This window comes from Eptatretus burgeri, chromosome 7, assembly GCF_056783735.1.
Source record: "Eptatretus burgeri isolate ZD-2024b chromosome 7, Ebu_testis_v1, whole genome shotgun sequence".
In the NCBI taxonomy this organism is placed as follows: domain Eukaryota; kingdom Metazoa; phylum Chordata; class Myxini; order Myxiniformes; family Myxinidae; genus Eptatretus; species Eptatretus burgeri.
In genome coordinates, this window is record NC_140967.1 from 1,696,379 (window position 1) to 1,721,711 (window position 25,333).

The 25,333-nt window shown below is 35.6% G+C and overlaps 1 protein-coding gene across 4 annotated transcripts in view; it reads left to right on the plus strand.

Moving 5' to 3' along the window:
- CFAP61 (cilia and flagella associated protein 61) overlaps positions 1-25,333 on the plus strand; it is a 256,962-nt gene that overhangs the window by 50,046 nt on the left and 181,583 nt on the right. For all 4 annotated transcript variants that reach the window (XM_085887234.1, XM_085887231.1, XM_085887232.1 and 1 more), the window contains exon 3: positions 4,767-4,914. In XM_085887234.1, coding sequence (XP_085743360.1) covers positions 4,767-4,914 — 148 coding nt within the window. The remainder of the gene's footprint in view (positions 1-4,766; positions 4,915-25,333) is intronic.

Sequence of the window (25,333 nt, forward strand, 5' to 3'; positions counted from 1 at the left end):
AAATACTGCATCTCCAACAACATGGACGGCACAGAGGACGACATCATTTGGGAAGAGGAGGCTGCAAATGATGGTGACAGTAACGGGGATTTGCTCTTCCATGATTCGGACATGGAGTGACATGCCGTCTTTGACGAGCATTTTCTCAGGTTTAGCTGAAAAGCTTCATCAAACCCAAACGGCCCTTTTCAGGGCTACAAAACACAATAAATATACACGATACCGGTATGAATGTCTTTTCTTGCTTTTTATAGTAACAACAAAAAATCCTCTTGATAACATTAAAAAATAAGAAAGAAAAATGAAAACTTTGTGGATACCTCTCCACTCTCTCTTCAACTTCTTGAAATTGAGAATAAGACTTTAACAGCGGCAAGTGCCTATCTGCCGTTTCGGGTTTCATAATCATAGTATCGCAGGTTCGTTGGATGTCATACGCAGATATAGACACAAGCAGTAGTGTTCATACAGAAGCCTTCGGCCGTTTATTCATTCCCAAAGAAGCTTCGAGAAAGCTCCGTGAAAGCTCCATGAAAGCTCCGTGAAATTGCAAAGGAATGATGATGTTTCGTGAAAACAATACTTCAGAAATGCATCACAGTTCCACCATAAATCAAACACGACAAATCAAACGAACAGGAAACAGACCTCAAATGGCATGAATGTACATTAAAACGCGTAAAAAATACATTCCAATCGTTCAATTACTGTGTGAAGTCTTACAACTAGCGACATACAGAGATATACTGACCACTTTAATCCTCTTTAACGAATAGCACTGATATGTGGATAAAACGTAGAATGGGCCTCATCACACCGATGGCCTCATGGCTCGATATGAACCTCGTAACGCAGTATAAGCTTTACAACATGATGTAAGCTTTGTAGAGTGATGTGAGCTTGCAGCAGCTGTAAACTTCGCAGAGAGATGAGACTTTTGGCTTCCCACAATGTATCTGCATCCGTTCTGAGTGGCGCCCAGAACATCCATTCAGAACATTCATGGTTTTGTAAATATTTATTAACCGACAAATGTCACGACTGACATTACAAAGACTGTTAGACGACATTAAGCGGGCATGGGAGTAAGCATTTAAGTAAGATAACTCCTTCATTTTGTTCCTTACAAATTCAATGTACAAACATATTTAGATGTAGATGAGAAAATAAAATGATCAATATATTCATTTCTTTTGAGGATGAAGAACATGGATGCAGTTAATACACGGCCGTGGTTTATCCATCAAAGAATACGGGAGTCATTTTTATGGAAATCCTGTTCAAATTTCAAGTCAATCGGATGAAAATTGAGGAATTTAGAAATGGGCGGATGTTGACCTTTTTATTATTTTTCTTTTTTTTTGTTTTCTTTGTATATATTGTCGAGGCTCGTATGAGAGCTAACATACAGAACGTACAACAAGGGGAGCATGAGACAAGAGGGGCGGCAGAGGGAAGGACAAAACAGTGAGGAACAGAGAAATTAGAAGATCTGTGGAAGGGAGAGGGATGGGGCGGGGAACATGGGGTAAAGAAAGATGGACATTACAGGGACTTGCAGGGAATTTGAAGGAGGTGGGTTTGGGGTGGATTAACGAGGGTAGAAAAGATCGTGGTTTTGGATGGGGGAAGATAAGAGATGGTGGTGAACAGTTGTTTTGAAGACCTGGAGGGAAGAGTGGGATTGAAGAGAGTGTGGGAATTTATTCAAAAGGTGGGAAAAAAGAGAAATGAAAGAGTGAAGGTGAGCAGTGATTCGTGATTTTGGTAGTTTTGCCAGAAGGGGGTTGCTGGTGGGCCTTGAGCACCCTGCGGAAATATGGGGGGTGGGGGGGGGGACATATCGCAGGCAGAGCAGGGGAGTGAGACTGGAGAAAAGACAGTAAAAGACAGAAAAACTACCGACCTGCCTGCGGTGAGAGAGTGAGAGGCCCAAAGACTCAGCCTCAACACGGGAGATACCAATGATCCGAAAAGCCTTGGTTTCCACAGCATGAAGCCGAGAAAGGTGGGAGGCGGGAGCACCAGCCCAGAGGGGAGAGCAGTATTCCATCAGGCTGCAGATGAAAGCTTTGTATGAGGTCAGGAGCTCAGGTGTGCCGAGGAAGGACTTTGCACTATGCAGGATTCCCAGTCGGCGACTGGCTTTTGAGGTCAGCTTGGAAATGTGGCTTTCCCAGGAAAGATCATGGCAGATAGTGAGACGCAGAAGCTTGAAAGAAAGGACTTCTTCCAGAGGATTGTTGAGAATGTAGATAGGGGGGGGGTGGGTTCCAGACGATCCTTTCAGAGAGACATAGTGAGAGTGTGAGATTTGTCCGGGTTGAAAGACACAATCCACGTGTTGGACCAGTTTGTGATTTTATCCAGATCTGCAGAGAGTGAAGAAGCTGCTGCTTGCTGGTCTGGGGGATGACAGATGGTACGGCAGAGGGTGGAGTCATCACCAAAGAGATAAAGAGGATTTTCCAGAGAGTCGGAGAGATCATTGATGAAAACCAGAAAAAGAACAGGGCCAGAACGCTACCTTGAGGAACTCCAGCCTGGACAGGAAGAGGGGATGAAAGAACTCCATTTAAGGCCACACGTTGGCTGCAACAGGAGAGGAGATGGCCTTGAATACCACAAGAAGAGAGTTTGGTGAGCAGGGCAGGGTGCCAGACCATGTTAAAAGCTCGTGATATGTCTGGGGATATGGCTCTGATTTCATGTCCGGCATTGAGTACCTTCATCCATTGTTGGGAGAGCAGAAGCAGCATATCCAGGGTAGTGATCTGGTCTCAAACCAAATTGATGATCGGAAATCAAGCCATTGGAGAAGATGAAGGATTTAATGTCTGAAGCGATGATGGATTCCATCACCTTGCTCATGATAGTGAGAAGGCTGATTGGTCTGTCGTTGCAGAGATCTGTTTTTGCACCTTTTTTATGTCGACAGTAATGTTTGCTGATTTCCAAGAAGTTGGCAGATGACCTTGAGCAAATGAGAGGGTGCACAGAACAGAGAGAGGGTGAGGAAGAACAGTGGAGCAGGTTTTTAGGATATGTGGGCTGATGCCGTCTTGACCGGTTGCAGAATCTGAGTCAAGGTTTGACAGCAAGATCTCCACTTTGTAAGGAGAAAAGAACACAGAGTCCGGAACAGCTGGGTGTGACTGGATAAAGTGGGGACAGAAAGCGATGGGTTTCGGACACAAGATTTAGATGCAAACACCGAGTTTAGGCATTCAGCCTTTTCACGTGCGGTATCAGCAGTGTGGCCATTTGAGGTAAGGGAGTAGATGGAGGGGGAACATACACCAGAAACAGATTTGATTAGATGGCACCAGGACTTGGAGGAAGGGAGAGAAGTTTGAGAGTTCAGACTTGAGATGAGAAAGATGTTTTCTGGCTCTCCTGAGGATAGATACACACTTCTTACGAGCTTTGTGGAAGGAGCTGAGATTGCCTTCATTTGGGTTTGTCTTCCATAAGGCGAAGGCAAGTTGTTTCAGGACAACTGCCTCACCACAATTCTTTGGGGTCTTTGGGGTCTTTTAGGTCTCTTGGTTCTTTGGTGTCTTTTGGTACTTTTGGGTCTTCAGGGTCCTTTTCGGTCTTCAGGGTCTTTTGGGTCCTCAGGGACTTTTGGGCGTTTGAGGTCTAAAGGGTCTTGGGGAGTTAACGTTCATACAGGTTGTGATTATTAGACATATATTCTTCATTCACGGCTTCCCGGACTGACTCATGGCCTGACCGCCTCATGGTCTCACCGTGCTTTTCTTTTTTTTATACATATAGATTTTGCAGGATATGATGATACAAGCCTTCAGTGTCCAGTGGATCCGTTTGTTCCCCATCGTCGTCATTACAGAGAATCATTTTGCGTCACATGTTCTGTGCGACATTTTCCAGAGCATTACTGGAGTGATACGATGAAAACCAAGTGTTACTGCTTGTTTAAGGTCATCAGGGGTATTCACTTAATCTGATAAAAAAGGGAAAATGGAAACCATTTAACACTGCACACAAAAGCAATGTCACCATTTTTACAAGGAGTGACATGACATTGTGGCCTCCCTGCAGATTGAACACATGTATGAACCCAGTAAGGCATTCAGGAAGGATGAGAAACTCAAACACTTGATGTGATTGTTATTTTGATGTTTGTTGCTGATGTATAAACATGTTTTATGGAATTGATCTGAGTGCACAAGGTAAGACTCTGTGCTTCATGTCAAGAGAATTTTAGCTGAATTTGGCATATTTTAAGTTAATTTATCATCTATGTTGAAATCCAACAATATCAAAGATAAAAAATAAAATGTTTTTTTTTATGATCAGGTAAATTAAAAGATACATTTTGATACCTGACACTGCATAGAGATCGATATTAACAGTCATGTGGGTACATTTTGAGAAATCTCTCATTTTACAGTACATGTGGTAGTTAGGGTCTGACTACAAATGAGTCTGTAACATCAAGTAGCACACCCTCTGGCAAATGGCAAACACACACATTTCAAAGTCTGAGGACCCATATTAATTTTGAAAAAAATTACAGTTTGCAAAATTCCCGAATTGGGGGGTGTGTGTATGGGGTGGAGGATTTCAGTATCTCGCCTGTAGACTATCATGTTCGATTGTTGAATCATCAATGTAATTTTTAAACTTCAAAGTGAGGAAATGCTTTAGAATTTATAGCATAGCCTTTCCTGTTTTCTTGTCAAATGTCGACATTTACATATTGAACCAAAAAAACCTCGACATTCTTTTTACTCCGACAGTGAGAAGGCGACCGTGGCAATAAGTCTGTGTGATGGAGCCAGAGTGGTGGCTCATGGTGCCTTCATGGATTTTCCCAACACGAAGGGTCTTGGGCCTGCATCCTGGGAGCAATGGATGCACGATCACTACTTGGATGAAGGATGCACCGTATGGAATGGCAACACCACATGTCACTTCTACAGTCGTTTATTACAGTTTCACACTTTGGTAGTCACAGATACGTTAATACTGCCTGATGAAGAAAACTATCGGTGTGTATTCAGTCGTGGCCAAAAATATTGACATCCTTGCACTTTTTTCAAACAATGCACCATTTCTTCAGGAAAATTGTTGAATTTATAAAATATTTTGGTGTCCACAGATGTATTTCTTTGATTTTCAGTGGAACAAAACAAAAAAAAACTTGAAAAAATTAATAAATCTTTGCTTATTCCACACAGAAATCCTAAAATGGCCTGGCCAATATCATTGGCACCTTTTATAAGTTGTTAGAAATAATTAGATTTCAAGCAGGTGATTCTCCTTTACTTTGGAATTTAACTCACCTGTGGTGAGTTGCAAGTTCCTGAAATATAAAAATCACTCATTCAACCAGTTTGAATCGAGAAAAGGAGTCATTCTACTATTTTGTGTCACTGTATTTACTGCAATGAGCACGGAGAAAAGAAAGGAAACCGGAGAATTGTCTGAGGAGGTCAGACACAAGATTGTAGCCAAGTATGGACAATCTCAAGGCTACAAGTCCATCTCCAGAGACCTTGATGTTCCTTGACCTTGATGGCTGTGATACCAAATATTCAGTCGAGGGAGTCAAAAAATTTGTCCACGCCATTTATTTTTATTTTCTGATTTAAAAGGATGTATTAAGTTCAGAATAAAAAACAATGGTTCTATAATATTAACAGTGTAATCAAGAATTGTGGCGACAAAATACTTGTGTCAATTTAAACTTATTTTTGGAGAAAATTGTGAGTTATTTGAAAAAAGTGCAAGGGTGCCAATGTTTTTGACCACGACTGAATACACACCTGGTGAAAAAATGTCATTCTGTACAAAGTTTAAAATAACAGCTTTCAATGAGAGTGGTGGAGGGGACCACACACGTTAAGGAAAAGAGGAAAAATGGAAATGATATGAGTAGGGTGAATATACTGGTTCTGGCTCACTTTTCCCTATGTAAATGAATGGGGGATTTTCAGCGATTCCTATTTTTTTTTCCCTAAAAATAAACCCCCTTTTTATCCCAAGGTATATTTATTTGTCTCCCCTTTTAACCTGGAGGTTGAACCTCATTGAATTGAACACCTGGGGGTTGAACAGCTCACTCATTGAACCTATAAAGATTTGTTCATTCTCAAATTCCTTCAATAGTTTAATTTTCTTTGCACAATAATCCCCATCTAAAATATTGACAAACAAAACATTTGAATCTTTATATTTTTTAAGATACCCCTTTTGTGTCATTATGAAATGATAAACTTCTCTTAATGATCTCATCTGGCCACCGCCCGAGTTGCAAATCATTTTTGTGTATAAACCACGCCATAAAAAAAAGTTGTTTCAAATGTTTTCAGTTCATGCCGTGAAAATGAAGAAGTGTTTTTTTTTGACACGGTCGTGCTGTGAAAAGAAAAACAGGAACTATTCTGTGAGACAAGGTCTCGTGTTTATATTTTATCTCAGAACACGAACTGAAAACATTTGAATCAAAACCATTTTAGGGTATTTTAAGTATGTTTTGAAAATGATTCATACAATTTGAGAATATAATCGCCCAGTTATTTTCCAAGCTGCCTCACCCGAAGTGTCATTTCCTGTGGCCACACCCAATGATTAGGTAATTTCCTCATCGTTGTCTTATAAGTGATTCGCCAGACAAAGTTTCTGCCAGACGGGATTTTCATTTTTACAACTGAGACATGAGCGATCTTTCTTCCGCGAACAAAACAGCTCAACACAAAGTTGGTAAGTTGGTTCCTCTTTGAACGATGAAGCAATTGTTTATAAATTAAATCGTGATAATTCTGATATATTTTTTTTTCTTGGCAGGTCCTTGGAAGAAGAGCAGTTTACATATCACGACGAGGTGCATGAAATTAATGCTCTTATTGAAGAGGTCAATGATTTTAGAAGAGAATTGAAAAACATTTATAATGACTGGTACGAAGTCTTATCACGGCCTCTGATCTTTTTGCCATCTTGTACCAATGGTAAAAAAAACTGAGACATGGACTCACTCTCTTCCGATGAAGATAACAGCTCACGACAAAGTTGGCAAGTTTGTGTATGGTTTCCTCTTTGAACGATGAAGCAATTGATTATAAATTAAATCGTGATAATGCGAAAATATATATTTTTTCTTGGCAGGTCCTTGGAAGAAGTGGAGTTTACATATCATGATGAGGTGCATCAAATGAATGCTCTTATTGAAGAGGTCAATGATTTTAGAAGAGAATTGAAAAACATTTATAATGACTGGTACGAAGTCTTATCACGGCCTCTGATCTCGAATGAATTAAACCAATGGTGAGACACGTGTGTGTGTGTGTGTATATATATATATATATATATATATATATATATATATATATATATATATATATATATATGTGTGTGTGTGTGTGTGTGTGTGTGTGTGTGTGTGTGTGTGTGTGTGTGTGTGTGTGTGTGTGTGTGTGTGTGTGTGTGTGTGTGTGTGTGTGTGTGTGTGTGTGTGTGTGTGTGTATATATATATATATATATATATATATATATATATATATATATATATATATATATATATATATATATATATATATATATATATATATATATATATGTGTGTGCGTGTGTGTCTTTCCCTGTCTGTCTCTTTGTATCTCTCTCTGTCTGTCTTTCTACCTACCTCTCTCTGTCTGTCTCTCCATCTATACCCTTGACTTATTATTATTATTTTTTTTTTTCAGCTCGATCACACAACATAAGCAATCTGGTACAACACATGATTTTCTGGAGGTAAATGTTTCTGAATTATTATTTAGTTATTTTTTTTATTAATATCACTCTCTCTTTAGAATGTCGTCTTATGTTGGTTGCATCATTAGTTTGGACCCGGTTTTGCCAGTGCACTGGAATTCATTTTATTGGCCTTGGAAGGATGACAGGCTGAGTCGGCCTCCTGGTGTGTTAATTCAGTGGTCAACGAGGCTTGAACTTTGAACCAACAACAGGCTTACTCATATTACCATGTAATTATCTTTATAAAACCTAATTATTATCCACTTTTTGTTTCAAAACAGAATATGGTGTCTGAGTTTCGAAATCACAAGACATCTGAAGAAGATTGCTGGGAAAGATTATACATTCTCGCAAATGAATATTTAATATTTTCAATTTTAATAAATTATATTTGTTTTGTTTACAATTACTTGATTTTGAATTTCAAGAAGAGGATCAAGACATGAAGGAGAGGGAGGGGTTGGGGGGGGGGGTAGGTGCGCTCCCCCAACGACCCATCACCCCCTCATCCCATCCCTCCCCTCCCCATGTGTGTGTGTGGGGAAGGGTGGGGGTGGGATGAGGGTGGTGGTGGGTCAAAGGTGGGGGTGCACAGGGGGGGATGAGGGGGGTGGGGCTTGTGTGGGCGGGGCTTGTGTGGGCGGGGCTTCGGCGGGGCTTGTGTGGGCGGGGCTTCGGTGGGGCTTGTGTGGGTGGGGTGTGTGTGGGAGGGCTTGTGTGGGCGGGGTGTGTGTGGGAGGGGCGTGTGTGGGCGGGGCTTGTGGGAGGGCGTTTATGTGGACAGGGTTTATGTGGGCAGGGTTTATGTGGGTGGAGCTTGTGTGGGCAGGGTTTATGTGGACAGGGTTTATGTGGGCAGGGTTTATGTGGGTGGAGCTTGTGTGGGCAGGGTTTATGTGGGCAGGGTTTATGTGGGCGGGGTGAATGTGGATGAGGCTTATGTGCATGAGGTTTGTGTGGATAAATGGATGGGTGGATGGGTGGATGAGTGGAGCTTGTGTGGATGGGTGGATAATTTTTTAATTAAATAAACATGTTGTGTGTGGGGAACTAATTAACTAATCACTAATTATGTGAATATGATGAATATGGGTGGAGCTTGTGTGGGGTTTGTGTGTGTGGAGCTTTTGTGTGGAGTTTTTGTGTGGAGCTTGTGTGGAGCTTGTGTGGAGCTTGTGTGGAGCTTGTGTGGAGCTTGTGTGGAGCTTGTGTGGAGCTTGTGTGGGGTTTGTGTGTGGTGGGGTTTGTGTGGGGTTTGTGTGGGAGGGGCGTGTGTGGGCGGAGTCAAAAAAATTCAATTTATTGGAGCTTGTGAGGGGTTTGTGTGGAGCTTGTGTGGGGTTTGTGTGGGCGGGGCTTGTGTGGGTGGAGTCAAAAAATTTCAAATTATCTTTGTCTTTTGTAATTCCTGTGAATAAAATGAACCTAAAATCTCTTCCCCTTCCAAATCATATATTTTATAAGTCCAAGGAACCGTATCTATTACATCAACAATTTTAAAAAGTTCTTTCGTCTATCGTTCAGTAAAACCCTTTTCAAAATGAGATTTCCACCTATATATTCTTACGATATCACCAACTTTGAACTTAGGTTTTCTGACATTAATCTCTTTTTCATATTTTAATTTTGTAAATGTTTCTGATGGTTTCATATTTGTTGACGTGTGAATCGTGTCATTATACTTATCCACAATATCCTGAATAAAAGATGACCATTGTTGTGAACCGAGTTGTGTGAATTTTTTATATAGTCTCTCTTTTAAGGTACGATTAAAACGTTCAACAACAACTGCCTTCCCTTCATTAAAGGTACTGTATAATGTAATACTGTTATTTTTTAGAAAATTCATAAATGTCTTGTTATAAAACTCTCTACCCTCATCAGTCCACAATTTTTTAGGTTTTCTCTTACTTTTATTAAATATCTGTTGAAAAGCTAACATAAGAGTATTACCTGTTTTGTTTTTTAAAGGGACAACCCACGCATATCTACTCCTCAAATCAATAACGGTTAAAGCATACTTGTACCCCTTATCATTATTGAGTTCAATCAAATCAGCAGACCAGATATAATCAACTTCCTTGGAATAAACTTTCCTTCTCTGAAACTTTGTGAATATTGGTTTATGTAATTCATCAGCTAATTGCTCTTCAGTCTTAATGGCATCATTAGAGCCTATAAGTTTTTTGAATTTCCAAGTCCAAGTTTCAATTTAGCACTGATCATCTTCTTCACAATGAACCGATCAACTTTTTCTCTCAAGGTTGGATTTTGTATCAGAGACAAATTATACAACATTTCTCTATTGGCTTCATGCTTTTCTTCCAACGTTGTGGTATTCCCATAATCAATATCGTGTCTCATGCACACTTCATCAACTCTATTGATTGGTTTACTCCAGGATTTAGGATTGTCTGCCTCATCTAATCTTTTATCCAAGTTTGTGCTTGGACCACAGAAAGAATATCCTGGAAGATGTAATTCCCCTGGTATTCCAGTAGTTGTAAATTTACTTCCTGATAAAAACTTTTGTATATCTCCTCCGAGTTTGTGTTTGGAGATAAATTGATTTTTTTTTGAACCACACACCGAACATATACCTTTTTGTATAACCCTGTTATTTTTACTTTTAATATATGAAATATTTTTAGTATTAGTTTTCTTTTTACATTTGAGACAATAACTCATTTATTTATGTGAAAAATTCCTGCAGAGTGCAAAAACCTTTTTAGTTTCCAACATGCACATTTGAATCTTAATTTTTAAAACATAAAGAATCCTTAGAAATGCCTTCACTCTCTCCTGCATTTATTTAAGAAAAAAAATAAAAATGAAAATCTTGAATTAAAATGAATAGCTTGTCGATGATAGTCTTGAAGAAAATATTGCAAATAGACTTGTCAATTCTTTGTTTTCCTCCTCGGTGGGTTGAGTTATTTTCTGTAATACCACCAATCTTTTTTGAATCTCACTGGTTTCCATATTTTGATATTTATTTTGTCTCGCTCTTTCCTCCCTCTCCTCCCTCTCCTCCCTCTCTCTCTTCGCCCTTTCATCCCTCTCTCTTCTCTCTTTCCTCCCTCTCCTCCTTCTCTCTCTTCTCCTTTTCCTCCTCTTTCTTCTCCCTCTCCTCCTTCTCCTTTTCCTCCTCTTCCCTCTCTTCTTCAACTCCTTCCTCATCCCTTCCTATCCTTGAATCGCTTACACCCCATAGAATATTATACATATATTCATCAGGATTTCTTGTTATTCCTGTATCCAAAATAATTTTTTTATGACAGGAAACCAATAAAATTTATTTTGAATTTCTAAAAGAGCCTTACCTTTTCTTAACTTTATAATTTTTTCATTATTTAACATTCCAATTAAATCTAAAGTTGTCGGTTTATCAACATCAGCATAATGCCAATCTTTTATTGAAAATACCTCATTCTTATGTTGTAGAACATATTTATTAAAATACCGAATACCCTTTTCTTGAAGGTATGCTTGGACACAGAAATGATAATTTTCTTGAAGCCTTCTTGCTGTCATTTATGTATTAGAAATATATGTTAGAATAATATTATGGCACGAAACACCTCCCCATCTTCCCATAGTTAAATCATTTTGTATTTCCTTACTTATTATATATAATCCTGTTTTTTCTGTTTTCATGAGATAAACAAGGGCAAAACCATTATTATATTTACCCTTATTAAATTCTTTTATTTGTTGTTTACTAATCGTGGACCCACAAAACTCATTCTCGATACCAAGTGGATAATATTCTTCCTTACGAGACTGATTTAATTGTTCCAGGTCTTCGAGGTTAATTTTAAATGACCAATTATACCCTAAATCATTCATATCATACCCCCATTGTTCTATTCTCATGCAAACGATACGCCCTTCTTTATAAAAATTTATTTTAATTCGAACTGTGAATTCTGTATGACCTGGAGATAATATCAACACTTCTGTATCTTTGGAATACACGGCTGTTTTATTTAAGGATATATATATATATATATATATATATATATATATATATATATATATATATATATATATATATATATATATATATATATATATATATATATATATATATATTGTGATAAATCGCTTAATCTCACCAAGTCATTCGCGTCAGTCGGGCTTGGATATTTTTTTAATTTATAAGCATTTTTCATGTTAATATTTTTGGTTATATTATATTTATGTCGTTCAGCCTGTGCCTTTGTGTAATAATTTGATAAATCAATATCCAGTTCTTGAGATACACCAAAGATAGAACCATCTTTACCAACATAAGTCATTTATATTAGATTAAAAATAATATCATAAAATTTTTTATTTTTGTTGAGTTGAAATAACACATATAGACATAATTGACCACAACACTTGGAATTTAATTCTTGGATTTGAAATGTTTGATAAACACCATTCTGTAAGAATTTTATGACTTCAACAGGTGGTGGAAGACCAAAACTATCAAAATAATATTTGTCTTGACTATTAAAAATACAAACCCAATGAGAACCGTTCCCATTATTATCTTCTAAGTTCATAATAATATTCTTTGTATGTTTCGGCACATTTGTTAATTCATCTCTCATACAAATAACCACATTATGAATTTTTAATTTCTTACAATATTTAACAAGTTGTAAATTTGATGTTGTATTCTTTCCAAATTCTTTCAACCACTCATCAATGCTCATTTATTTATTAGAAAGATATAATCCATTACCTCTTTTAGTTAATTTTACACCTGCTTGTGCTATAGAAGAAAGCATATCTCCAACTAACAATCTCGCTTTATCAGGCAGACCTTCAAGTTTTTCAGCAAAATCTACAATTACACCACTTCCACTAATTTGTTTCTCCAACTCTTTGTTATGTCTTTCCAATTCTTTTTGAGCCTGGAGTTGAGCCTTCCTTTCGTTGGCAGTTTTCACCGCTGTTGAAATACCACCCGTCAATGCTCCAACCGCACTTAAACCAGCAAATAAAGGAATTAGAAATGGGAGAAATCCTCCACTCGTCTCTCTTATTGAATATTTTTTCAACATTGGTTTTGTCATTTTAATTTTAAGTGAGCCAGTGTCATTCAAGATTTTAACGTGTTCTCTTGTGAGCAAAACATCAATTCTTACTGCTCCTTTTCTCTGAATTGTATTAACGTTAATCGTACAAGGCTTTTGATTTTGAACACAAGATGATAGTTTATGAAGATTGATTTGATTAACATATACCCCAGTTGGTACTTTGCCACTCATTTATTTAACAAAAAATTATGTGAGACTAATCATCACACCATTATCTGTATTAATCTGCAATTCTGTTTCTTCCAAAAGCAAACAATATGTATCAACTTCTTCACTCTCTCCTCTTTCAATGTATAGGGAAGTATCCACTCGATTAGACTTTATAGTTTCCTTTTGAGCGCTCAGGTCAAACACATAGATTGTATACAAACTTTTAAATGCTGTCATATCCAAAATAGGTTCTTTATTTCCATTACTTTCACACACCTTTTGGTAAGACTTGTATGCTTCAGCAAAATCATTTTTTCCCAATTAATTTCCAATCTATCTCGTGGATAAAATGTTCCATCTAGAGAAACGCGAAGTTGTTTCACCTTAGCATTATCACTCAATGCATTATTCTTATCAGTCGCAGTATCACCATCTGGCTTTTTAAAAATCATCCACAGATATCGTGGCTTTCCTTCCAGAACACCCAAATTCCACGTGTAAGTAGTTTGGTTGAGTTTAACGTGTTGACATCTTCTTTTGAGGTATGATACACTGAGTGGTTTCTTTGAGTTAAGTCTTCGATTCAACATCTCTTCTGTTTTAAGATTAGGAGTATATTCACTGATATACCAACTCATCTCCTCAATTACAAATTTATTCTGTTCACCAAAAGCACTACCAACACCAAAAAGCAATCTATTTTCATTATCATTCCTTTGTAGTTGAAATCTAATTTTAAGACCATACAGAACTTTATCATGATCACAAAATCCAAATATACCTTTAAGAGGAACTGCCACAGTAAAACTATTTTCTGCTTTTGCATCATCATTATACGCTCCTTTCCTTTGAATATATCCAGGGTCTGTGTTTGTTCCCGTTGACATATCAGGAATAAAACCTTCGACAGACCCCTTTCCCATTCTATCACTGAATGTATAGAGTGTAAATTTCATCATTTCAGATACAGCAGAGACATAATCAACCGCTTCAACTTCTTGTGTTCCAATATACAAACGCACACTATCAAACATTTTCCAGAAGAAATCATTTACAAGTGTAGCGTTTGTGTTAGTCGCAGCCTTAGTGAATTTAAATTTACACAACAAGAAACTTTCGGATAGATTCAAATAGGTTTGTTGATTATTTATTTCAAAACTTTTTGTACCATTCGTATTCCAGTCTGTTCCAGTTATTGCATTTACCTTGAAGTAATCTTGTTTTTTAGTGGAGTTTGAGATAATAATAGTATCATCCAAATCATAGATACTATCAATTGCTTCCATACTTGTATTTATTTAGGAAAAAAGATGTTAAAACTTTTGAAACCCTGATCCAAGTATTTGAATTATTTTCTGTCGTTCTTGGGGAGACAACTGAGTTTTGCCTTTCTTAATTTCTTTTATTGCTTGTAATTTATGAGATTCCTTCTGAGCATCTTTTATACTCTTTACAGCACCTGCTACATTTCCCACAGCAGAAGCAGTTGAACCAATTAGATCTTTATGTTTAAGAATAGTTGAACCAATACCCATGAGAGTATCAATTATCCCATCTCCTCTAAATTGATGTCCAACACCCCTTTGTCTCTTAGGTTTATAGTATCCTCTACCAAGATACATACCTTCACCCTTGTAGTAAGGGGAAAGGAACATCCCATCCCCTGTAATTATTTTATATTTTCCCAACTCGTGTTTCCTCACAATAACCATCGTATTTATTTATTGAAAAACTTCACGTAGGTGAATTCTGATGGATATAACTTCTCCATTAAAAGAAATCACACGATTATCTTGGTCGGTTATCCTAAAATTTACTCTGTGTATGGTTTTTCCTGACACAGGTAGATAAACCAAATTTTTAGGTTCCATATTGAATTTATAACCAATTGGGGTTGAGTATGCGCTGAATGAAAATATTGTATTTGTTTTTTTTCCATCATTATAAGCACCATCAATCAAATCACAGTGAATTAACACTGAATTTATTCCTGAGGATATTTGAATGACATTATCACTGTAAAACGTCCCATTAGTTTCAATCTTTTTTGAGGAGAAACCCAAAAACTCTCTAAATGAATTATCAATTGTGAAATCAACCTTGTAGTTATTTTTAACTTTAATCGTTGATTTTGAAGTATGTTTTTGAATGTTTATAACAATATTTTTTGGTTCATCACCCTGTTCTTTCATAAGACGAGCAATTTCGGAAGATATTTGAGAAATCTCATATGCTCCGGGTGAGACTGTTATCGTTTTGTATCCACTTTCCGGATTATAACTAAACTTGTCATTTTTCTCGGTTATATTAAATAAGGTATTATAAGTTTCCATGGATAATAAAGATGCCTCATATTCTTTTGTTGTGTCAAGTTGTAGTGGGTATGGGAATGAAGATGTGTGGTCGCTTGTTGTGAAATTGAAACTAAGGATTGTGCTTCTCATCTTATTTAATATGAGATAAAATGTCTTTATATTGAGATTTATTAATTATTTTCATGTTCATCAACTGGTCTAAAATGGCTGATGCTTCATTAAAACAATTGTTATTTCCAGCCTTCTTACTGCCTAACAACAATAACAGTCTATTAACTAATTGCGATGGGTCATTTGGAAGAAAACTAACACCTGAACCAAGGATACTTAAAGCCTGAATAATGTGTTTCTCCTTCTCATTCTTCCTACTTTTACCAGAAAGAATAACCTTATAATTTAGAGTGTTCAGCAGATCAATATATACTCTATCATCATTATTTTCCATATCCAATGGTTTATCAATATACTTTGATTCATCCCTCACAGTTGAACCTTGTCTTCCATCTTTTGTGAGAAGAAACATTAATCTCGGAGTTAGTTTAACAGGGGGTTGAGCAGAACCCAAGAACCTTAATTCATCATTAAATATCAATACCTTTTCTTGAAGAAGATGAAATATTGCTGGTTGTTCTGTTGGAATGAGTCCTGCTTTGGTTTTTGAATCTGCTGAATATTCATTGTTTTGAAGAGCATTCACAATATAATCAGGGGGTTGATTAATCTCTTCCAGTTGTTGAAATAAACCTTCATCATCATATACCTTTAATTCTCCTAAATGCTCTAATTCTTCCTCCGTCATTTGATCAAAATCTTTTAACATTTTAAGTTTTTTAGGAGTATATTCTACTGTGGGAACTGTGGAAACTTTCATTTTTTCTTGGGAAGTTTTTAAAAGTGGTTTAAAAAATTTCTCTTGTTTTCTTTCAAATGCTTCTTCGCCCGTTAGTTTCTGTCTGCGTTTCTTCTTTATGTCTTCCTGTTGTTTTACAACTTTTGAAACCAACTCTTGATGCTCCTTAAATCTTCTTGCTCTTTCTTTTGCATCCATTTATTTATTGTAAAATATCATTTAATGAATTGTAAAGATCAACAGGGACATTTTCCTTTTCTTCATCATTCAAGTAGATGTGTTCAAATAAATCCTTTTCTTTAAATATTTCATCAAATTCTTTATTAACATTAATGCGAGTTGTAATTTCTTCTTCACTAATCCTTGCATCTCTGCTTTTCATACGTTTGCGTTGAGTTTCTTCATCAACATCAAAACCGAATGATAAAATCTTCACTCCGCTCAGATATTTAATAATTTGTCTCGTTCCTTCTGGATTAGTTTCTAATATCCCAACACCACCAGATTTTAGTTTCCTTAACTCACTCTTACAATGTGAATATTTTGTTGTACCAAGAGAAACCTCCTCAAATATTTGTCCTTCATTCCTCAATCGCATATGTTCCTCCACTGAAATATAGTGATAATCTTCACCTTTTACTTCTCCAGGTCTTATTGCTCGAGTTGTTGTTGATACAATGCGTATCACGGGGTGTTTTTTTAAGTAAATTTACAATATTCTCATTTGTACTACACAAGAACCTTGATTTATGAAAGTTTTTTCCAGAAGCAGATTTACCCACAAGATTTATAATAATAGTTGTCATTTATATATGTAATTGTTTATAAAACAAAAAATATATCCCTTAATATCTCATCTTGTTTCACAACAATATATTTATATTTTTCAGTCGTGTGCTTCATGTAATCCTCAAATTTCTTTTTACTACATAATGTAGAACAATTATCTCTCCAAAAATTATTGATATCTATTGAATTTAACTTGAATAAAATAAAAGTATTAGCATTGTTTCTGATGGAACGACGAGGAAGTTGAAAGTACGATTGACTAAGATAAATACAATTACAAGAAGAATGTCTCCCTCTTGTGTAGTAGCTGTCCATTACCGTTTGGTTTCTCTCATTAACACAATCATCAAAGATAACGAGGTTCTTTTTTGATTTATCCAAATCTTGGGGAGACGGTATATCATCCGTATTATCACTAAGAATACAAGTTATAGGATTTGATTTCTTTTTACATCTCTGTGTATCACAAAATAGTTGAATTATATCTTCAATGTTATAATCATTTAGGTTTTTTTGACGTTTAAATAAACCAATTTTATCTTCTTTTTGAAGACCAGCATTAAAAACTTGTGAGAGTCGTTGATACTCTGGTTGAAAACTCGACTTTGTGAAAATTATTAAATTATCATAATCTAAAAAGTTGGGAGTGAGGAGCATTTTTAAAAGTAAGCAGGTTTTTCCACATCCACTTGAACCAACTATGAGACATCTTAATGAATTTGGGAGATTTTTATGGTTGTTAAATTTTATCTTATTTTCCCAAATACGTAAAAAATCATTCATTTATATATTTGAAAAACAGGTTATTTAATTTATTATTGGCTTTTTTAGAAACTCTATATTTTATCTTAAGTTCAGGTTTAATTTCAAGATAATCCATTATTTTATTTATACAATATCTTGTGTTGATATTTCCCTGAAAATTACATCCATGAATAATATATAACAACAATCCTTTGAACATTTCTCTTATACGTTCAGTTTCTTCCCTTGTAAGGAAAGGTGTGTTATCACCCTCATACTTTACATTCATTTCTCTAATCAATCTTGTAAAGTAATTCATTTTTGGTGTAAATCTAAAATAATTATTTTCCTTTTTATATTTTTTATTATCATTAATTAGAAGATAATCACAGAATATACATTGTTTATAGGCTTTTGACTCTGTGTTTAATCCCCGTCTTTCACACGCAGGACAATTCTCAAATTTGTCATATGGAGAATCAGGAAAGTCTAGCATATTTATAAAGTAAAACTTTACTTAAACTGAAATTCATCTTTACTTTCAGTTGTATATTGGCTCATATTTAATAATATTACCATCGATATCGATATACTTTTTTTCATTATCAGATTCAACGACAACATTTTTTATATTAAAGGTAATTTTAAAATGATCGTTAACTACTATTGAATGAAATGTCATTTCACCTGATATATTAACATCCTTTATTTCATCAGGATTTACATCTTTAGGGTAGTTGAAAAAAATACAAATTTCTCCTTGCATATTACAGATGGTCTTATCTTTTCTTTCTAAAGCTTCATCCATAAGGTTTTTGTTTTTTGATACTTTTTCTTGTTTCATTGCTTTTTCTAGTTTTGAATATATTACTAGAAGGAGAGGAGAAACTTTTGTTAGAGATACTTTAATTGATGTTCTTCCAGGTAAACTAAAAGCCCTTCCACTGAAGGAAATTGAAGAACTCATATTATTTACCATAATTGTTTTTATCCAATAGTTGTTATATTTATCTTTGTTCAATTTTACATCCTTGACATATTTCTCAGTATCTTTAACAAATGAAGAGATTGATTGAAACTTGTCTTTTGTGTCTTGAAACATTGTATTTATTAAGTGAAAAAGTTGGAGGATAAAATGGTTTTAAGCACAGATTCACCTATAAATTAAACGAAATTTTCATCAAGAAAATTTTAGTTTAAGCAAAGTTTTATTATATAAATATGGCGAATACAACGTACTGCGATGTTTGTAATCACGAATATAAACATTATAGAAAACACCTCCGAACCAACAAACACACATTTAATCTATTTCATAAAATATCTCCTCTTGAGTTGGAAAGAAAACATTGTGATATCTGCTCAAAGGATGTTTTGAAGAGTAGTTATAATAGACATCTTCAATCACAAAAACACAAGAAAAATGAGTTTAAAGTAAAGGGAGACTATTATATTGAAAACACTGATGGGGCATTTAAAGGGCATATAAAAATAAGGATTTTTCAATTTGGAGAACCCGGTCCATCAATAGCTGAATCAATTGAAATAGTGAAACCTGATGTTGAAAAATTTATTAAAAAGACATTAAAAGAAATGAAAACTTTAAAGTTTTATATGGGAGTGAAAATGAACATGAAAAGACAAGATGAAGAACAAACTCCTTATATGAGAACAGATCTTCATTTTATAACATCATTTCAAGATTTTTTGAATAGTGGGGTTTATGAAGAACTATCAAGACAAGAGGAGGATGTTGATAATACAGTGGTAGGAAGTGGATTCAATATTTAAAAAATCATCTTTTTAGATATACACATTCTAAAATCAAACCCTCTTAAAGCTTCTTCTTATATTGAATTACCAAAAGAAATAAAACGAAAGAAGGCAGTTGTTAATATTAAGAATAATGATAATAAATGTTTTCTCTGGTCTGTTCTTGCTCACTTACAACCACCAAAATGTAATTCAGAAAGAGTAAAACAATATATGAAATATGAGAATACCTTGGACATTAAAGATTTTAAATTCCCAATGCCACTAACAGATATTCCTAAATTTGAGAAAAAGAATAATCTTTCTATTAATGTATATGGATTAACGGATACAAACAAAGTTCAAATATTAAAAATTTCAAACAACTATAAAAATGAAGAAACACACATCGATCTTTTATATTTTAGTGTTGGAAAGAATTCACATTACACATACATCAATAATTTATCAAGATTAATCTCTTCTCAGGTATTCAGAACAGCAAACAAAATATATCCTTGTAAGCGATGTCTTAATTCATTTCATACAAAAGAACGATTAGAACAACATTCAAAATATTGTAGTAATCATAAATCAGCTGTAATTACAATGCCTAAACCTGGTGAAAAGATTTCTTTTGAAGATTATAATAAATCTATCATGCACCCATTTGTGATATACGCTGATTTTGAGTGTATCCTTAAAAAGATTAATACTGCTTCTCCTAATCCAAAAGAATCATATACAAATAAATATCAAAAACATATTCCTTGTGGTTTCTGTTATTATATCAAATCATCTGTTGGAGAAAAGTATAACAAACTTGAACATTATCGTGGAAAAAAAGCTTCACAAGAGTTTGTAAAACGATTAGAAAAGGATTGTATAAGACTCACTAAATTAATGAAAGAAACAAATGAACCGATGAAATTAATCAAAGAAGAAAAATTAGAATTTAGAAAGAACAATATCTGTCATATTTGTGAGGGGGAAATTAAGGAGTCTAAAGTTAGGGATCATTGTCATCTTACTGGTAAATATAGAGGTCCCGCTCATTCCTGTTGTAATCTTAATTATAAATTACCTTCTTTTATTCCAGTCTTTCTTCACAACAGCGCCAACTATGATACACATCTATTTATAAATGAACTTTCAAAAACACCAGGGAATATTTCTGCCATAACAAACACAAGTCAAAAGTATATTTCATTTACAAAAATGATATTCACAAAACCTATAACTCGTATTCGGTTTCTTGATTCTTACAAGTTTATGGGAACACCACTCGCCTACCTCGCATCAAATCTAAGCTCCACGGACTCTTTTCCAAATCTTAATTCATTCTTTCCAAAAGAGGAAATTCTCACTAAAGAGGAAATTCAGATTAAAGAGAGAATTCAAAGAAAAGAGGAAATTCTAATTAATGAGGAAATTAATGAAGAAATTCTTACTGAAGATGAAATTCTAATTATACAGAAAATTCGAACAATGAATGAAATTCTAACTAAAGAGGAAATTCAGATTAAAGATGAAATTCTGACTAAAGAAGGAATTCTTACGAGAGAGGAAATTCAAACAAGGAATGAAATTCAAAGTGAAGAGAAAATTCTTTCAAGTAAGGGAATTTATCCTTATGATTATATGGATTCATTTATGAGATTTAAAGAAACACAACTTCCTTCAAAAGAAAGTTTCTGTAATAACCTTTATGAAGAAGAGATAAGTGATAAGGAATATAAACACGCACAAGAAATATGGAAAATATTTAAGATAAAGAACCTTGGAGAATATCATGATTTATATCTAAAAACAGATGTTTTATTGTTAGCTGATGTGTTTGAAGCTTTTAGATCACTCTGCCATAATAAAAATTGTTATGGATTAGATCCTGCCCACTATTTCACAGCTCCTGGTTTAGCTTGGAGTGCAATGTTGAAAATGACAAAACAAGATATAGATTTAATCAGTGATGTTGATATGCTTTTGATGATTGAGAAGTCCAAGAGAGGTGGAATATCGCAAGTATGTTCAAAAAGATATGCTAAAGCAAATAATAAATATCTTCCAAATTATGATAGTGAAAAAGATCGTAATTATTTGATGTATTTTGATGCTAATAATTTGTATGGATGGGCAATGTCTCAATCTCTGCCTTATGGTAAATTAGAGTGGGTGGAAGAAAAGGATTATGAAAAGGCTTTGATGAATATTGTTATTTCTTCTCAAGAGGAATTGAATGACGAAGAAGAAGGTTATTATTTTGAAGTTGATTTGAGGTACCCGAGTGATCTTCATAATAAGCATAAAGATCTTCCTTTTGCATGTGAGAAAGAAACCCCAAAGAAAGAATGGTTAAGTGATTATCATAAAAGTTTTAATATTAAAGGTAAATCAACAGAAAAGTTATTAACAACATTCTATGATAAAGAGGGATATGTTTTGCATCAGAGAAGCTTAAAACAGTTTTTGAGAGAAGGATTGAGAGTAGCTAAAATTCATAGAGTTTTAAAATTTAAACAAAGTCCTTGGGTGAAAAAGTATATTCAATTCAATACAGATATGAGAGCAAATACAAAAGTAAAATTTGAAGGGGACTTTTATAAATTAATGAATAATGCTGTATTTGGAAAGACTATGGAAAATGTTAGAAACAGGCAAAACATTAGATTCGCAACATCTTGGAAAGAAGCTTCGAGATTGATAAATAAACCAAGTTTTGAGAGAGAAGAGGTTTTTTCAGAGAACCTTTCTGCAATTCATATGAAAAAGGAAAGTATTGTAGTGGATAAACCAATTTATATTGGAACAGCAGTTCTTGATTTATCAAAGATATTGATGTATGATTATTTGTATAATGACTTGAAGAAAGAGTATGGTGAAAATGTTTCATTGTTGTATATGGACACTGATAGTTTTATCCTAGATATAAAAACTGATGATGCTTATAAAGATATGAAGAAAAATATTGGAGTATATGATACAAGTAATTTCAGCAAGAAGAGTGAGTTATTTTCCAAAAAGAATGAAAAGGTTATTGGTAAGTTTAAGGATGAGTTGGGTGGAAAAGTAATGAGTGAGTTTATTGGATTGAGAGCAAAGGCATATGCTTATAAGTATGGTGATCAGATTGATAAGAGGTTAAAGGGAATAAAGAAATATGTAATAAAGAAATCAATAACTTTTAGAAATTATTATAATTGTTTGATGAATAAGAAAGAAGAATATAGGAAAATGAATACAATAAGAAGTTATAAACATAACATATATCGTGAAGAAGTAAATAAAAAGGCATTAGGAGCCTTTGATGATAAGAGATTTATTTTAGATAATGGAATAGATTGTGTTCCATATGGATATTGTATGATAGAGTGTATAAAATAGATTGTGTTTTAACGATGGGAAGATGGGTTAGGGTTTTTTAAGGGCTACCGCCGCGTTTTTTCGCAATATATAAATGGTCAAACCAAGTATTAATCAAACTAAAGAGTGGAGAAAATCTCAGTCTTGGTATATAAATGGAAAACATAATGAATGTGAAAAATATCAAATAAGTCTTATTGAAAAAATAACTAAAACAAAGGTAAATAAAACAAATAAGCGAATCAATTTAAAAACCAATAAGTTAGAGGATGTAAAGAAAATAATAAATATCCTTGAATGGACTGAAAACTTTGATGGTTATCAATTGAACAATGAAAAAACAATTTACTATAATCTCAAAATGATATGTGGCTCAGGAGGTGGTCAAACAAGTGCATTAAGAGAAGTTTATCATTTCGTAATGGCACAAAAGGGGTATCTTAAAAAATATAAAGATTCAAATGTTTTGTTTTTCAATATTTTAGATGGGGATTATTGTGCAAAGAAAATTAAACTATTGAAGGAATTTGAGAATGAACAAATCTTTATAGGTTCAATGAGTGAGCTGTTCAACCTCCAGGTTAAAAGGGGAGACAAATAAATATACCTTGGGATAGCCTGGTTATATATATATACAAAGCCTGGTGTTGGCTAAGCCTGGTGTTGGCTTAGTGGTTAGGGTGGCGGCTTGGGATCCCAGTGTCCTGAGTTCAAGCCCCGTTAGTTGCTGAATTAACACCAGGGGGTTGACTCAGCCTGTCATCCTTCCGAGGTCGGCGAAATGAGTGCCAGTGTACTGGGCCAGTGTATACCCTGGTTAGAATAGGTGTACCATATCCCTGTGTGTCGTAAGAGGCGACCAGGGTTGGCGTCAGGAAGGGCATCCGGCCATAAAACATTGCCTCACAAAAAGCCAAACTCCTGCACAGCAGGGAAAAACGGATAAAAGGGGGTTTATTTTTAGGGGAAAAAAAGGGAAGCGCTGAAAATCCCCCATTCATTTACATGGGGAAAAGTGAGCCAGAACCAGTAAATCCACCCTACTGATATGGATGAAAAAGAAGAAGAGGAGGAGGGGAGGTATGGGAGTGGGTGAGTGGGGTTGGGGGGGGGAGAGAAGAGGTGGTCAAAACATTCGGAGGAAATGGGGATTAAAAAAGGGAAGAGGAGACAGGATGAGGGAAGATGTAAAGAATTATGCCATTTTTTGACCTCGTAATACCATCATATTCAGAAGCTCTTAAAGATAATAAATCCTTAAATTAAAACACAGGTCTTGTGTGATTAATTTTGTGAAATAAATGCTCTAAACTTATCGAACATCATCGGTGATATGCTGAAGATGTGTTTACCTTCAACACTGCTCGTTTTAATACTCTATTATACACTAGCAAAGGTACTAGCAATGCCAGGTCCCTCCTCACACCTCCTCACACCTCCTCCCACCCCACACCTCTGTGTCCCACCACACCCCTTCCCTCCCTTCGGACTCACAACCCTTCCCCTCCCTCCAACTACCCTGCTCCCCTCCCTCCGGAGTCCCACCACACATCTTCCCCTCCCTTCGGACTCACAATCCTTCCCCTCCCTCCTTCCACCCCACCCCTCCCTCCGGAGTCCCACCACAACCCTTCCCCTCCCTCCTCCCACTCTGCTCACCTCCCTCCTCCCAACCTGCTCCCCTCCCTCCTCCCATCCTGCTCCCCTCCCCGGGAGTCCCACCACACCCCTTCTCTCCCTTCGGATTCACAACCCTTCCCCTTCCTCCTTCCACCCCACCCCTCCCTCCGGAGTCCCACCACACCCCTTCCCTCCCTTCGGACTCACAACCCTCCCTTCGGACTTTGGACATGTGACTCGATCTTTGCCAAAATTCCCAATTGTTTTAACGTTCTAATTAACACTTATTTTTCACGTCTGATTCCACATTTGACAATCGGAGCTCACCATCTCGCCAATTATAGAGGGATCCGGATTGAAATCCAGAACAATTTGGGCTTCTTATAAAACATTGTATATAATATGGATCGACCCTCGGAGATGGTGACAGGTGATGGCTCATGTGTTTATAAGTTATGATTTGTGAGAAAATGTCTGTTTAAAACCCCCAGTAAGGCACAGCATGGTTTAAAAAACATGTGATCCTTAAAGTTTTGGTGCGATTAGCATTGGGGAGCTCAGAAGAGTCGCATCACAAACAAACAAACAAACATACAAGGTATCATTTTGCTTATATATAGAACAGTGATCTTCACTATTATTTCGAGGGTGCCACTTTTTCCGATAAGACATCAGTGTGAGAGCCGCCACACCACCTGCAGGACTCCACAACAGCTGCTCTTCGGGCCTGCCTCCACATACTCCTCTTCCTTGTGGTTAACTGGGCTGCAAGCATAATTGTTTGTACACTACAACCGTATCCTGATGTAATGATGTTACTTTTATTCTTCACATTGGAACACTCATTTGAAACCATTGGATCAATTTGATAGCATTTATGGTGGATTATGATTGA